This window comes from Dipodomys ordii, unplaced genomic scaffold, assembly GCF_000151885.1.
Source record: "Dipodomys ordii isolate 6190 unplaced genomic scaffold, Dord_2.0 Scaffold70, whole genome shotgun sequence".
Classification (NCBI taxonomy): Eukaryota; Metazoa; Chordata; class Mammalia; order Rodentia; family Heteromyidae; genus Dipodomys; species Dipodomys ordii.
Window position 1 is genome coordinate 10,707,961 of NW_012267286.1, and position 18,199 is coordinate 10,726,159.

An 18,199-nucleotide genomic window follows, 5' to 3' on the forward strand; every position below is an offset into this window, starting at 1 on the left:
CCCAGCTCTAGGGTTACAGCAAGGATACCCACTAACTCACTCACTTCATAATGTATCAACGCTGCTGGGGCAGAAACGGAGGAAGAGACCTGCTCTGCTCTGGGAGACAGGTCCCCACACCCAGCAACTACACAGCAGAGCAAGGGAGAGAGTCTAAGAGAAAAGCCAGAGGGAATCAAAGTCACTCCCTACTCAGATGAGGAATGAAGACGATACCTTACCCCTATGACGATTTAATAGTCATGCTCAAGTCAGCACGCTGGAAATGTAGGACTACAAAGAGAAATTAGTAAGTTGGAAAGATGCATGCTTCAAATCAGATCTTCAGACTAACAGGAGCAGAAATTAAAAGTTGTGCTGGGAAGTTTTGATTATCCCTTCCTAGGAGAGGACTCGGGAGACTTGAGTAGTCTCTGTTCACTTACGCATTGGAAGACTTTCTCAGAAATGAGTTCAAGTTCTAAGGCAATGGGGTGAAGTAAACAGGCATGGTCCACGTAAGTCTGAAATGTAGTTTTCACACAGAGGGACAAAATGCTCTTTTCTGTGCTGTTTGGCAATCATATGGCTTCAGATATGTACTAAGATCAAATTACTGAGAGAGCAAGATTTTGCCTGAAATATCTACCTTGCGTTCAAAGGATACGATTTTTTTTTTTTAAATCTGTAGGCTCTTTCAACTTTTAGGAATTTTTTTTAAAGCGTGATACCCAAATGAGATTTAATACTGAAATCATTTAACTTTAGGAAGCCTTAAAGAATTATATCCATATCATTATGTAGCCATTTACATAAGATAAAGGACAGAGAGCCCTCATTTTGGGGCCTTGATTTCTTTGTGTGAAGGGTTTTATAGTACTCAAATTTTACTGTCATGGAGTCTTTTTAAAGCAGCTATTTAGACTTATTGCATAACCCCTAGGAGCTATTTTTAGTTTCAGAGTTATTATTTTTTTTCCCTCTGCTTTGATTTCAACTACTGAAGAGCAGTTCCCATTTATTTTAGTATATTTCTTTTCTGTTTCTCACCTTATTTCTGACTCCATCGATGCCACCAGCTTTGGTTCCTCTTCTCCCTTAAGTCCCCAGGCTTTTAAATATGTCATGCCTTTTCTTTGTCTGATCATCCGTGTCCCTTTCCTCCCACTGTGTAATTCAAGCTCTTGGGGTTTCTGAGGGTATGTTTAATTAGTGTGTGTGCTTCTCACCCTGGAAGCCACGTTGCTTACTTTAGAAATGCTTCTGCTCTGACATGTGGATCCAGTGGAGATGAGGAAATTAAACTTTGCCCAACTCCAGAGAATGTGCAGCTTCATTCACCACATGGCCAGAGCACCCACATCCATCAGCTAGCGTCAAATGCACACACCTGCTTCTAAGATGAACGCCTTCATGTATCTGCCATCAGGCTACTATACCTCTGGCTGTTTCCAGTCCAGGGCTGTGCTGATAAATGCTCAGCATCTTTTTGTTTGTCAGAAGATTACCCAGCCAAAGTCAGGTCAAGCTCTACCAGCCGATTATTTTACTGGGTCATTACAATGAAGGTTTAGGAGGAAGAGATGTCAAGAATGATATGTTTTTGTATGGTCACTTTAGAAAGAAATCTTCCAAACTTTACTCTTATTCCCTGAAGGGCAAGGTCTCTAATTCTTAGGATGTTTCTACCCTAATGATGTCAATCTTCCATATATGCTTACAATTGAAAAATTGGTAGACATGAAAATAAGTATTTTTAAAAGTTCTCTTCAGTGATATATTTCCCTTTTGGAAAAAAAAGAAAATTCTTAATCTATTTAATATGAAGTTAACTTTCTTTTAGGTAGCTTAATGTAGCATGTATATACTATCTGTTTTGTAAAATGTCAAATAACAAAATGTCAAATGATACCTTTCAAAACCGATATTATATAGAGATATACAGCATGTGTATAAAATATACAGATATAGCTGTATAGATACATATATGATATATGATATCTGGTTTGAAAAGTGTCAAATAATATTTGATAAGCTTAATCTTTTATATCATTTTCAATATTCAGTTAGTCAATAATTATGGACTAAATGCCTATTAATTGCCAAGTATTGATCTAGATCCTGGAGACAAAGCCATAAGCAAAATATACCAAGTTCTAGGCATGCTTTAAGATGTTTTAATACTAGAACAGCATGGCAACTTAGACAACAGGCTGTCAATACCAACCTCACATGGGATTTCATCAGGAAGCACCAGTGCCAGAGGACCGGTACTTGTTGAAGCCTCTGAATCTTTCCTTTCCTTTCTCTCATGGTTTTCCCCAGAATGTTGCACTCTTAGGTGTGCTTGAGTGTTGACCTCAAGGTAGCCTTCGGATTCTAGAAAAATGCAAATACAGGATAGAACGCATTATTTCCTCTACAATTATAAAGGCTACTTATAATCGATAGATTTGAGTACAAATGGAACAATATGAACTAAGTGTAGGACAGCTGGAATAAGTGAGCACATGTTGGTGATTAAAATTTAGTAATTCAAATAAGGTTTCAGTTTAACTAGTATTGTAACATTGATAACTCAACTACAACAATTATATAAAAAAGTTCTGCTGTGACTTAAATGTTTTCAAACTACTCCAGTCATCATTTATGAAACAATAAGTCTGTATAGAATAAAACAATGTTTTTTTCTAAGCCAGGGTGATTATAAAGAAAAGTTATTTTAGTATAAATCTAAATAATTAAGTTAGAGCAATTGTTACCTTTTACATATATTTCAAGTTTTTGAAAACATAACTGTGGAACTGTCATTAAATGCCATAGAAATACTATTTGAATTGTTTATAAAAATGCTAATGTATTCTATAACAGTATTCTATATGAAATAAGTTGGATTCATTTGTCATAGTATTACTGGGATATAACTATAGAGTATCTGGTTGTGTTGTTTGGCATTTAGTATTTTAGCATTTAGCCAGTAAAATGTTTTCCTCTATTAAAAATGTACTAGGTAATTTTTTTAATGTTTTTTATGGTAAAAAAAATAGAGAGGGGTTACAGTTACATGAGTAAGGTAATGAGTACATTTCCTATAGAGCATCGTTACCTCCAAAAAAATGTACAAGGTAATGAACACATTTTAATTATTCAATGTCTGAAAACCCGAAGTGTTACATTAGGGAACAAAAACAATGTGGGTGAAATCTGGGTTGGCAGAACAAGGATTGAGCATGGTGGCACACAACTTTAATCTCAATGACAAGGGATGCAAAGATTGAGGATCTTGGTTTGTGGCCAGTACCATGTAAAAACAAGAGACTCTATCTGAAAGGTATCTAGAATAAAAAAAGAGCTGGGGGTATAGCTCAAATAGTAGAGTACCTAAGTAATGGGTGAGAGGCTTTGTGTTCTAACTCCACTGTCACAACACAAAACCAAAACAAAGCACTAAGAAAATCACAATCACAATTTCTTAAGCTACCTACAAGTATCCCTCAAATCCCCAAATAACAGAATTATAGTATAAGAAATGGACTAGGACAATTAGAAACTGGCCTGGTAAGATGTAAGACCAGGAGCCATCCTTGTACCTATAAAGAGAAACTGTTGCTACCTTACGGACCATCAACACCTTTACAAAGCACAACCCAATATTCCAGCTACAAGGAACACTATTACAGTGTCAAGCTTCTGTGGCCAACTTTGCTTCAAGAAGCCTTGTTCCAGTCACAACTACTCCTGCCTAAACCACACACATACACAGTCCCCAGATGACCTTACCTGCAGCAGCTCCACAGGTGCCAATAGCTGGCTGTTCAAACCTTGAAATAGTAGACCTCAATTAGGTCAGGCAGAAGAAGAGAATCCCCTCTAGAGACCCAGCAAAAAGCTTATGATTGACAGAAATGTAGCTGTGTTTGTGCAAGACCTGCAATTGTTACTTATGTGAGGCCTATGATTGGTGGAACTGGAAGCCATGGTAGAATTACAACTTGAGGGCTGGGAAGGTGGCTCAGTGGTAGAGCGCTTGCCTTGCATGCCTGGGGGCAAACCCAGGGTGGGTTTGGTTCCTCAGCACCACATAAGCAAAAAGAAAAAAGCTGGAAGTGGCACTGTGGCCTTGAGCTGAAGAGCTGAGGGACAGCTCCCAGGCCAGAGTTCAGGCCCCACAACCGGACCAAAAATAAAAAAGAATTTCAACTTGAACAAAGGGGTACAGTGGCCCTCTTATAGCTATATAAGGAGACTGACTCACTATTAGTATAAAAGCCTCAATGAACTACTTTTGCTTGGGCACCTAGAGCAATAAATCTCTAGTCTTGAAAGCTTTAGAGAACCATACACCTCTAGTTCTAAAGGCTTATATAAGCTGGCTTTGAAAGCCTAGCTTATGAGTATCAGGAACTGAGGGCCACCAGCACTAAGGGAATCTCTTCCTTCTTAAATGTGCAATTTTTATACAGATAGAGCAAAAGAACACCCATCCAGCTCTTTGCAACACTTACTGACAACAAACAATATAGAGTGAGTCCTTGTTTCTCTTGAACCCTCCTTCAAATCACAGAACCCCAAGCTAAAATCCTAAAGTATTTTCTAATACTCTTTTGCTGAGACATTCCATTGGGTTCCACTGTGTGAATTATCTTCATTGCAGCAAACAAACAAAGATCCAAATAGTCCAACAACTGTAGATATGTCCATGTGTCCTTGTCTAACCCGCCATATAGCGAGAGAAGGAAGAAGAAGAATCAAAAGTAATATAGCTAGGCAGGTTGGTTGGGGTTCATCCAAACAAGGAAATTTCCAATTTCATATAGATAAGCCTATTAGAAAACAGAATAATAGGGGATGTTTGCTTGACAGAGCTTTCTGCAGTATCTTTTTATACTGTTCTCCAAAAAATATGTTTCTATGTTTAAAAAAAAGTTGAAGAATTAAAGCAAAAAAGGATTTTGGAGTTCCATATGTCTCCCAGAACTTGTCTTGTTTGAAAAGAAGTGAAAATCAGCTTCTGTGTCTCTAACAATTCAAAACTCTCTCATGACCAGCCTCATTCCGTCTATGTCTCGGCCTGGCTCTGACTCTCTTCTCTTTTCCATTTATTCGCATAAATGAGTCCAGAGCAAAAGCCCATACAAAAGTGACTTCATCATTTTGTGGACCGACGAAAGAATTAAGCAATTGATTCTGTTTAGTATTCCTTAAAGAGGAGTAAGTCATTCCACTATAGCAGTATTGAAGATTTTCTGCTAATTTGTCTGTAATATTAGGTTTGAAAAAGCTATTTTATTTACCCTGGGGACATAATAATGGTTGTACAAAATGTATGAATGTTTAGTGAAGCACCATTTATAACACAGAAAATTGGAAGCAATCTCAGCAATAAAGGAACAAATAAAGAATCTGCTAATAAAAGTTCCATCAGAGAATATTTAACAATAAGGAACAAATTCATAAGTGAAAAAAAATTCTAGTTAAAAAGCTGTCAATTCAATGAGTTCCTGCTTTAATAAGTATGCATGCACACAACTCTATGGTAGAAATTCAGGCTGTATTCTTGAATGAATAAGAGTGTGCTACCACATATTCACCAGCTTTTAAGAACATCATTTCAGCTTCTGAATTATGGATAATTTGTGAAATATGTATAGAATATTAATAGTACCTGATGATATGGAATAGATAACATACATTCTAATTTTTCTACAATGAAAATTTACTTATTTTGCAGAGTAACATGCATAGTTATTCAAGTGTAGGCATGGATGAGACTATAGACTAAATACATGTGTCAATTGCCCTCTGCAACATACAAATGAAAACTTATAATGTAATCATTTAAAAAAAAAGCATGAATCCCTATGGGCATTCCAGGTCCAAAGTATAATAACTATCCTAGTCCTAGAAATAGGTTACTATGAGGAAGTAGCAGGAAAATGACATAGGAGAGGGAAATAGAGAAGGGTATGCGCTTTAGGTGAGTGTTGGACTTCACACATGCAGGTTACTTCCCTATCTGTGTTCTCCGTGAGCAGTCAGTAGTTAAAGATGGGGAGAGGGACATACCTCCATCTTCCCAGTTCTGACACTGCTGACTTGCCACAGCTAGTCTGCATTACAAAGATTGAGCTTTGTGGGTTACAACACAAAAACAGTCCAGAAACCATTGTGTGTGGACAACAGGTGAAACAAACCACACTAACTCAACTCTATTATGGCAAAGTGATCTAAGCAATTCCAAATGCTACTATTGGAAAGAATATGTACTCATCCAATTTAAACTGAATATAGTAGGAAAATCTAAAAGGTTTCCTAAGACAAGAAAATTTTGTGCCAGTTTTTTAACCAACCAATTACACTGTAAACCCTAATAGAAACAGCAAAATATTATTAAATTGCAAAGTAACAGAAAATAAAATTTATGAATTAAAGGAAACTGTGACACATTGAGCTTTGAAAGTTTCCTTTTTGCTTTCTAAAACAGAGCCTTTTTACTATACCCTGCTTTTTTCCATCTGTATTTTATGTTTATTGTTTGACAATCGATTAAATCCACATTAAAGTAGGGTTAGAGTTTTTGATAGTTGACAAACTAGGTGAGTATTAAAAAGGAGAATCTTACTTGGGTGACATTTTAGTGGTTTTATCTGGAAAGAAGAAACAATATTCTTCCTGTCCAATAACTTAAAATCTAACAATGGTTCACAAGGAAACACAAGTTTTGATTACAAATGATTTGGGTGCAGGCAGAGAAAAGTGCTTCATTCTAGAAGAAAGTTACCTACTGCTAACAACAAGAACAGCAACAGCAAGAAAACAAAACAAAACAAAAAAACACGCAAGTCTCTTTGAGAAAAGTTTAAGAACAATAAGCCTTGTGGGAGATAAATAAGTTCTTCCTTGGATTCTTTTGAGTATGGATGATCCTTAATTTAGGATTTTCAATTTAAGATTTCTCAATTTTTTAATAATACGATAGTAATACACATTCAATCAAAGACTATTTTGAATTTTGATCTTTTCCCTGGCTAGCCATATTCCATGCTATAGTCTCTTGGATGCTGGGCAGGGCAGAAAGTCCCAGCTCACCACAAGTCACAGTCAGCCACAGGACCACTTAACATCTTTTAAATACACTGTGTTTTGGATACATGTATATTCATGACTGTATTATAAATTAGGCTTTATAAGGCCCAACTATAGGCTAATGTAAGATATTAGACTAGACTAAGCTATGATGATCAGTAGATTAGGTGAATTCAATGAGTCTTCAATTGATGATATTATTTACTCATACATAACCAATTCATCATCTAAAAAGGAAAAAAAATTAAGTAGGCAATAATCATGATTTATACACAAATATCATCAGGAATACTAAGTACAGCTAATAATTATTAAACATTTATTATATGCCAAATACTATTCTTGTTGATTCCTATGGATTAGTGCACTTAAAAGTCTAGCAACTCTGTGAAGTAGGTAATAAATAATATCCTTGTTATGCAGATTAATCCATTTGTCTTTTGAACAAATGTTTGCTGTGTTCCAGGTGTTTTTTGTTTGTTTGTTGTTGTTTGCCGGTTGTGGGGCTTGAATTCAGGGCCTGGGTGCTGAGTCTCAGGGGGACTTTTCTGCCTGGGCTAGCCTCGAACACCAGTCCTCAGATCTCAGCCTCCTGAGTAGCTAGGATGACAGGCATGAGCCACTGGTGCCCAGCTTGTTCCAGGTGATCTCTGGAATCAGGAGACCCAGTGAGGCAGAGTTCAGAGAAAGTTGATGACTACACTACATGGCTCTGAAGCCTCGGTTCTAACCATGCATTCAACAATCCATTTATCACAAGAACAATCCAATGGAATCAAAGGCACAAACATTTCAGAGCTGTTAAAAACAACATATGGCCCAAACCTCCAGAGAAAATGTCTAAGGCATCCATTATTGCTGTAGCACAAGATTATACCCTATTTGACATTAAGTGGATGCTCTAGTTAAGATTGCTAATTTACATATAAATGACAGTTTATATGGAAGTGACTATGTTTATCAGGTCTTGTTGAGTGCTGAATTATCTCACCAGAATGCTTTATTTTACAAAGAATCCCCAGAGGGGATTGGTTTATAAGTTGTTGGAGGGAGTGACTCTCACTGCTAGAGAAAGTGACTTTTTATAATGACAAATATGGAATTGCTATCAATAAAAATGATCTCAAGTTCTTCTAACAGTGGTTGGATCACTGAAATTCACTAATGAGTGCGGAAAAATAAGTTTTTCAAAATCTGAGAATAAAAGAATATTGCAATCATGTACAAACAATGGAAGAGAACTACCCTACTCTCTTGGGTAAGTACTAGTGACATTTGAGAACTAAAGTTGGCAAAGAAGTTGGTCTTCAGAATCAAGTGGATTTTCCTATACTCCTCCCCTCTTCTGGACCATGGGCCCTGTGAATATACACAGTCACCATATTCGATTTGCAAATATGAAAATGGAAATAGGTAACTTGAGTAAATGCGTAGGTTTAGGAGAGATGAGGGAGAATGATCAAGAAACATTGTACTCATTAAATGACATGTTGAATTAGAACCCTTTGTACAACTACTTGAAGTTATTTTTTAATTAAACAATAATGTAATACATCTTGGGGGGAGGGTCTTGGTTCTACCATCTGTCAAATAAAGATGTTTGAGAAGATTATTTCAGAACACTTTTTACTCCAGTCTCTAATTACAAGATTTTTTTTTCTTTTTTCTTTTTTGTAGGTCATGGGGCTTGAACTCTGAAGCCCGGTGCTGTCCTTCAGCTCTTCAGCTCAAGGCAAGCAAGCACTCTACCATTTGAGCCACAGTGTTACTTCTGGTTTTCTGGTGGTTAACTGGAGATACAAGTCTCATGGACTTTTCTGCCTGGACTGGTTTTGAACTGCAATCTTCAGATCTCAACCTCCTGAGTAGCTAGGATTAAAGGCGTGAGCCACCAGTGCTCAGCCACAAGATTTTTTAAACAAATCTTCATATAACTTTATGACTTCTATTTTTCAAAATAGTTTATCTGTCTATAGCTCATCTCTGAAACAAAAAAATTTTATTTTTCCCTACATTAGTGCATTGTGCAGACCCATATAATTAAGGTTATATTACCATATGAGTCTCTGCGTCCATATGTTGATGTTTTGTTTCATTATTTTGAACTGTGTGTTCCAAACTGAAATCTTTTATTAGAAGGCAGTGTTGATTTGGTTGAGATTTTCATTTTCTCATAGAACAGTTGTTGATATGCTACTCCTGAGCCAAAGGCAAATTTTGACATCCTGGCCTATCATTTCAGATGTATTTTAAATGTTACAAAAATCGCTGCCATATTTTGTTGAAATATAGTATCATATTTGCCATCTCTGCTTTGCTTTTTCCTCTAACATAAATCATTCTTGTGCTTTGAGATGATTCTATACACATATTTGGCAACTGCTCTCAACTGCCATAGAACTTATATTCTACATCATAAGGATTTCTCTGTGGAAGGAAATCTGCCAACTATCAACACTGATTGCCTCTAGTTATTGTTCTGCTGGTTGACATTCTTCCTACTTCTTCCATATTCTCTGAATTCAAATAGTTGTTAAAACATAAGAATGTGTTATGTTTTGTAACTAGAAAGACATAAAAAGCCTTCATACATTGCATTTGGGGCTCGACAATTGTCTATTATTGAAAGTTGGAGTCCTCTTTGATGAGATAAATATATTATAAAGTGAAATATTAGAGCCAGATGTCAGTGGCTCATCCCTGTAAACCCAGCTACTCAGGAGAGTGAGTTCCGGGGATCCCAGTAGGAAGCCAGCCCATGCAGGAGAGTCTGTGAGACTCTTACCAACAATTAGCTACCAAAAAGCCAGAAATGGAACTGTGGCTCAAACTGGTAGAGCACAAAAACTCAGGGAAAGCCCCAAACCCTGAGTTCAAGCCCCGGGACCAGCACTTAAAGTAAATACATAAATATTAGAAATTACATAGTTCTCCATCTACTTAGAGGAAAGGTAGACAAAATGCAACTCTATGACTTGTTTTTCCTTTGGAAGAGTAGGAAATGAAAACATACTACACATGAGCTACTCTTGCTCATAGTCCAACTGCCACCAAGTTTTAAAGAACTTGGAAAGTTGAAAAATTACTTTGTCTGGTGTGTTAGTCATTAGGATTGATGGAGCAATGGCTGAGAAAAATCCTCTTGCTTAAGAAGTTTCTAGATGAGGGAAAGGAATGAAAGAGCATTTGTTAGGGAATCAGCTGATATACAAGGAGAGTTGAAAAATAGATCCTCTCCATTTCCATAATGTTAGTCAAGTTGAATTCCTGCCAAAGTACTTGAGTAAAAAAGAAATGCTAAGTAAGTTAAGCTTCCTCATATGGATAGCCATTAAAGAGACACATGAACACTACTTGTATCCCTACATATACATTTTATAGCATTAGGATACTATTAACAGTAAAAAAATTACAAGTACAGATGAGTTTATGAGGATTAATATTGAAATTCATCTCTCTCAACATTTCAATTCCAAGGAATAGTTTTTTAAAAAAGCATAATCATTAAAAATGAGTGAGTGCTGTTCCTGGGAAAACATTTAATGTCTTCTCTGATGTTATGCAATTTGTTAATGAGAGTTTTTAAAAAAATTATCAGTTTTCCCTATATGTAGGAATATTGAGGTCCCAATAAAAGTAATTTGAAAAAGCTCCTGACAATTCAAGATTAAAAATGTATGTCCGACATGGACACCAGTGGCTCACACCTATAATTCTAGCTGCTCAGGAGGGTGAGATGTGAGGGTCCAAGTTTGGAACCACCTAGGCACACAAGACTAGAAGATTTTTATCTCCAAATAACCAGCAGAAAGCCAGAAGTGGAGCCATGGCTCAAGTAGTAAAGCACCAGCTTTGAGCAAAACGCTAATGGGCAATGCTTAGGGCAGCGCTAATGGGCAGTTCAAGCTGTCCTATGCGCACACACACACACACATGCGTGCGCGCACATGCACACACACGTATACACACACGAAATATATAGAAGGATGTCTGAAGGTCATATGCAAAGTGCTATGGCATTTTTATGAGGAATATTGGCATCCTCAGGTTCTATAACCTTAGGGATCCTGGAACAGACTCCTGTAGCTACCAAGGGATGCCTGGCCCCATTTCTTCCTTCCAATACCAGAAGAGCCCAAAGATGGTGCTATGAATGTAGTGGGTCTCTATTCCTCCATGAGAAATTCAGACATGAAGAGAGGAAAACCAGGCCTTGGACAAAGATAAAGAGAAACTCATCTCAGAGGAGGGAGGATTTTCAAATAGCAATGATCAAGTTGAAGCTAGCTAAAAAGTGCTTGAAAGCATAAGGATCCTGAGTTCCATGAACATGGAAGTGAGTGAAATTTGAGTTCACAATTCTAATGTGGAGAGAAGTTACCTAGAGTAATGTAGAGAACACTATTGCCCGTGCTGTTTAAAAAAAAACCCTCATTTTTATTTTATCCGCAATAAACAAATCAGAATCCTATTCCTATGCCTGGGGACCAATAAATTTCTACTAAGGATTTTGGTGTTTGGATTGCATTCTCCGTTGTGCAAGAATAATTCTCTCTTCACCCCATGGCATGTGTAAAATGGAACAAAATAAAACAAAAATAAGGAAACATACATTTTAGAAGACACATATGGAAAAAAAAGTTCTTCAAAAGAAGTTGAAATTTTGTGCCATAAATTGAAGGTCAGACTTGAAATCGTAGTGTTTATGGTTTCAAAACTAATTTGGTCTATTTTATTAAATTATGCAAACCAGAGAAGGTCTTGGGGGACAAAATAAAGCCCTTGTGAAAAGTATCACATACCTGAACTCACATTCATAATTCAAACTTTCTGAGTGCTACACTTTTCAAACAATCCATCATTTTAATTGGAATTCTGAAGTTATAATGAACTATTAGTTTCTGAGAGAAAGAAAAAGAAAAGCAGATATTCAATCCTTGAATGTTAAGGTTGGCAGCTAATAATTTTTCAAACTTTAATAAATTCCACAAGTATAAAAACAACTCTATTGGCCTTTGTCCTACATATACTAAGTCATCATTATACTTTTATGGTTAGAACTGGTTAATTATTATCTAAATTAGTGAACAATCAATGTAAGGGCTTTGAATCCTACTGCTAATATAAAAAGTCTTTCATATAATATTTGATTCTGAGAGGTCTTATCTTCTGCTTTAGGTATTTTCATTTTGTTCTGTGGGCAGATATAGACCTTCTTAACCTCACGTGTGTTTTAGAGAAGATAGGAAAGACACTGGCCATCATCTGAGAGATTCTCGTGGTAAACCGAAAGGACAGATGAAGACCTAGGTTAATAGACGGAAAATATAGATGCCTTTCTAAAGAAAATAAGTTAATTGAATTAGGAGAAGAGAAGAACTCTGGGCTATTCCTGGACCAATAAGAGGAGTATTGATGCCTTTAATGACAACATAGAACTCATAAATAGTGTTATGGGGCCAAGGCGTGAAGAAACAATGATTTAGTCAATCAGAATATAGAAATAAACACTATGAAGTCTCAGGGAGGATTAAAATACTGATTGGTGGAGGATTAAAATACTGATTGGTGGGGTTCATGGGATTAATACAATTTTGCAACAAACTGAGATAGAACAGTTGAATTATGGTACAAAAGTAATGGAGAATACAACAAACAACTGTCCCCTCAACACACATATACTATGAAATATGATCCACTTATTTAGGCTTCCCATTTTACTGAGGATAACAGGCATGTACCACCATCACCAGCTTGAGTCATAGACTTGCAGACTTATTTGCCCAGACTGGCCTGGAACTGATACTCCTGATGTTATAACCTCATAAGTAGCTATTGTGACCAGCATGCATCAATCTATTGATGTGTGTGTGTGCATATATATATATATATATATATATATATATATATATATATATATAGTGTTGCATGTACTCAGGGCCACATGTTCTAGCCCAGCCTGGGCTATATATGAGTTCCAAAGCAATCTTGACTACAATAGTGATATCCAACAACAAAAAAGGGTCAAAGGTAGGAATGAAAGAGATCCTCTTTCTTTGTCTTTCAACCCTGCATATCCAATTTGTATCTGTGACCTATTTGTGTTTTCTTATCATACTAGCATCTTTAAAAATGTGTTCTTCATGATCAGTCTTGGTTTTAATTTCTTAATTCTGACAGACCTTGTCCATGTCTGTCCTATGCCATTGTAGCATCTCACCATCCCCCATGGTAACCACTATCTTAGCGTCACAACACCAGAGTGATCATCTAAAGCATTTGTCTGCTTATCTCTTATTCTCACTGAAGAGCTTTGAAACCAGTTCTTTCCTCTTGGAGTCAGTCTGGATGCCTACTAAAAGATGATTGGGAAAGAACCTATATATGTAGATATAGTAGAGTATTAGCAAAAAAAAAAAAAAAGGAAAGTAGAAGTGGAATAACCCAAAAAAATTATACAAAGAAAGTACATCTATAGTTGAATCATCCAAAGGTAGAGCTATTTTCACAATAAAATATTTTGTTGAGTATGATATTTGTTTATGTTGTCATAGTCTCCAAAGATTGGGTAATTTAGTATGCAAATGAGAAAAAATGATTGAGCCTTTCTAGTATAATTTTTAATTATCCTATGTTTGAAAATGACATGATTAGACAATGCTCAAAGTTTTCCTTCTGATCTGGTAAACAATTATGGAATAATTGAAGTGACTAGAAATGTTCTAATCAATGTTTCAAGTGGCTGGAAAAAAATCATTTATTGTATGTTAGTTTTGTGAAGTATATTCACCTTCTGCTCACTGCCATTGACTGGAGATTTAATGATACTTGAAAGGGACTCACTGTTGTCATTCATTTATTCTATTAACAATCTAGGCATTTATAAAAGTAGCTGCCATGCTAGCATGGTTATACTTCCATTTTCTAATATGGCATCTCCTACTCTAACCTTTCATAACTCAGAAGACAGAATGTTAGAAGAAAGATCATGCATGAAGCCAATTGTAAGCCTTAGATTTTATGCCACAATTTTCTCCCAGACACAACAGATCAAGAGTCAGTGTACAGAATAAGGGAGTTAGTGCACACCCTGTCCCAGAGTATTTTCATTGAGACATAGAAGATTATGTAGAATAAGATCTGCCACAAGGTAACTCAAGATGGTAATTTGCAGTGGAACCCTAATACGATGGTTGCAATTTAATTAATGTGCCATGCTGAAATTATTCTTAACTTGCTGTTATTACACACATAAATCAGGAAGTCTTCTTACACTTTAAGTCTTACTACTGAAAAATTAATCTATTTTTGACATGCATCTGAACTCAGCTTACCTAAGGCAGTGCCATGTTTGTCAACAAAATATGAAAACTAATTAAATTACAACTTTTCTGCAATAAAATGAGCCTACTTATTATCTTTGTTAACTCACAAGTGTAGGGGGGAAAGTAAAACATGGTCATTATGAAGTGCTTACATTTCACTGTTTATAAGCAATCATTTTCTCACATGAACACAAGGAGAATCTTTTTTCATCGGATTTTTTTTTCTTTTTGGTTAGTCATGGGGCTTGAACTCTGGGCTTGGGCACTATCCTTACACTCTTCAGCTCAAGGCAAGCGCTCCACCGCTTGAGCCACAGCACCACTTCCAGATTTCTAGTGGTTTATTGGAGATAAGAATCTCATGGACTTTCCTGCCCGGGCTGGCTTTGAACCGTGATGCTCAGATCTCAGCCTCCTGAGTAGCTAGGATTACAGACTTGAGCCACTGGTGCCAGGCTCATTGGAATTTTTTAAACTCATTGTTACTTGCAGCAGTTTAGAATCAGCTAAGAACTTTTTTTTTCAGCAGCGAACCACAGTACCTCACACCTATTGTCTTAGCCTCCATCTCAGAAGACTGAGATCCAGAAGACAGCAGTTTGAAGTCAGCCCAGGTACAAAAGTCCATGAGCTCCATCTCCAGTTAACCCACGAAAAAGCTAGTCTGGAGGAGTGGCTGAGGTGGTAGAATATCATTTATTAGCAAGCAAAATGCTGAGTGAAGCCTGGGGTTCAAGCCCTGACACTGGCATACAAACTTACTAACCATTCCTTTCAAAACAAATGGCTACAAATTCTACACTATCCAATCTCTAAACCTTTTTTGTAGGTGTTTTCTTTCAGAAGTGGACTAAGATCATGAAAATAAAGCCTATGAAGATAAAACAAAGAGTGAAAACAGTATTGTCATTGGCTTAAAGACTCATAAAAGACCTGTCTCGATGGTAACCTGTGACTTTGATTAGTCAAAAGTTCTAATTTCAAGTCCATGATCACAATTTCTTTCTCAGTTTTAAAGTATCTCATAAGCTATTGTAGGAAGATAACACCAACTCGGCACTAGCTGTTTCATATCAAACCTGACCTGGTAAGAAATACATTGGGTCACACGCAAGAATGAGTTTAAAGAGAAAGAAAGTTTCACAGAGGCCCAAACAGGAAGTCAGCACCCATTCATGCTGTTCTGGGAGCAGTTGAAGCCCATACTTTGCTCTCATGTAAATTACAATTCTGGTAGTTCAGGGAAGCAAGAAACCCAATACCCAGAGCACCGGTGCCAGTGGGAGCCTGAGCAGAGAGGTCTTCCTGTAAGCCAGAGACACTCAAACATACAAAGAGAATACTTTCCCGAGTGGGGACTGTGGGTGGCATGAAATAGTAGGACAATTTCTCTCTTTAATTAAGAGTATCAATGATGCCAAGAGTATCAATGATGCCAAATGGAAACTCAGTTTCCTGAGGTGAGGGACAGACCTAGTTTCTTTAGCAAATGCACTGGAATCAGAATTTGTGTAGCTGATGGTTGCCATTTCATTGATTACAATCAAAAACACTAAAACAAACGAATACTCAGAGGATCAGGAAATTAATTGAATATTCAATGTACTTATGTGAAAATGAACCAGGTAAATTGAGGTGGGGTTGAGAGCGCTAGGAGAAAATGAGAAAGGTAATATTGACCAAGATACATTCCATTCAGGAACTACATTGAAATGAAAACTCTTTGTATAACTACTTAAAGATAATAAAAATATAATTTAACAGAAATTCAAAAGGTTATTCTTTGAGAACACAAGCCAAATTGGTAAACTTCTGAAATTAATCAGGTATTTAAAAAAACCATGCACAATGGCTCACAACTATAATTACATTTATGCAGGAGATAGAGATCAGGAGGATCATGGTTCAAATCTAGTCTGTGTAAAAACTCTAGTACAAGCTCATCTCAGCAACGAAGCCCCATATATATGTACATATATATATACATATGTTCATATGTACATATATGACAATATTTCATACATGGTAGACATTTTTCAAAGGCATATTATAAATAATTGTATGCCAAGATGTTTGAATACAAGTGATATTAACAAATTCATACAAAGTTAAGAAAGATGAGTCAAATAAAAAATGTGAAGGGCTCCAATACTTTCAGATATAGTCAACTGGAACATTTCAGCACAGGTAATTCACAGTGGAAAAATAATTCAGTATCCAACCTCACATAGCACATCGGATTAATTCCAGATGGATGGCGTCGGAGAGGCCCAGAGGCCTCTCTGAACCATTCTGCACAGAGCCAGGCAACCGGGACTCTCCCAGGCACACAACTCAGTGAGAGAGAAAAGAAGAAAAGCTATAGAGATTGTTGAGGTGCTGGTGTTTGGATCAATCAAAGGGAGACTCTATTTTTCAGCTGTTTCTTTTAGATTAAATAAACTAGTCAACTACCATCCTGAGTGTGCCTAATATAAAAACAAAATTTACAAGATAAGTGTCTCCATTAATAAATAGCATCCCCCCCCATCATTAGACATTGACGAAAATACAAGAACATCAACCACAGAGAGAGCTGTAGGTGTAGGAAGCAGAGAACAAACCTGATTGATCCAGAAGCAAAAAGTGAGTAGATTTTCTGTAACTTTGCAACCAGACTATTACATTACACATTCAATTCTATAGAAGGGCTAGAACAAAGAACCCAAAATAAATATAAGACCAAACAGAAGGAAGAAAATGTTGTCTGTGTGGTGATGAAATACACAGAGAGCTGGAAACTCTTATTGGATTTGTATTATTCCCAATTTGCCAATAATGGAGATAAAAGATTTAGGTTTTCTTAATTCCTTAACAGGACATTAAATACTCAGATGAAATATAAATTCCTATTTAACTTTTTTAATATTAAAAAACTTTGCTCTAGAGCCTTGATTAATTATAAAACATCACTTTCATTAAGTACAGAATTCTCTCTGGTTTGTCTTTGTCTGTGTGAATATATTAAACATTTAATTATTTGCACAATGTTCCTGGCCTTCTTATGTTTCTCTTTATCATGGCGTGTCTCTGCATAGAGGGCTCTTTTCTACTTTGTGTAATTTCTCTGTGGAATGAAGGAAGTAGAAAAGAGAGAAAAATGGAATTCTGTATCCTTTGTCCTATTTTACCCATCTATACCACTCTCCAGTTTGAAAAACCAGACTTTTGTCTTCAATGTGAATGGCAAGATGAAACAAAAATAACATCACTCTGCTTAAGTGGCTTATTAAAATAAGTTTTTATGGAATTGACTCTAACAATTATGACCCGCTTTGTGAAGGGACATAGGTACTTAACAAAAGTTATATGATGGATGGTTTAGAAATTGCCTGTAGGCTTACATTCTGCTTGGATTCTGGGACCACAGACATCTGCATCGTATTTGACCTCCCTTTCCTCACCTATGGTGGTCACTTGCTCCATTGGGTCCATTTCAATCTTCCTAAAAAGTCACAGTGCAAAATCTGATGTGGGGGAAATGATAGCAAATAGTGTTTTCCAGAAAGAACTATGCTGCATACAAAGACTCTAATTTTTAAAAAAAATTTTTTGCCAGTCCTGGGGCTTGAACTCAGGATCTAGGTACTGTCTCTGAGCTTCTTTTGTTCAAGGCTAGCACTCTACCACTTGAGCCACAGCACCAATTCTGGCTTTTTTTGTTTATGTGGTACTGAGGAATGGAACCCAGGGCTTCACACATGCTAGGTAAGCACTCTACCACTCAGCCACATTCCCAGCTCCAAGTCTCTATATTTTTTTCAACTATT

General features: G+C 36.6%; 1 protein-coding gene across 1 annotated transcript in view; it reads right to left on the reverse strand.

Annotated features, from left to right (window-relative positions):
• Bank1 (B-cell scaffold protein with ankyrin repeats 1) overlaps positions 1–18,199 on the reverse strand; it is a 189,440-nt gene that overhangs the window by 152,382 nt on the left and 18,859 nt on the right. The window contains exon 3 of the mRNA XM_013023789.1: positions 2,207–2,358. Within this exon, the coding sequence (XP_012879243.1) occupies positions 2,207–2,358 (152 nt within the window). The remainder of the gene's footprint in view (positions 1–2,206; positions 2,359–18,199) is intronic.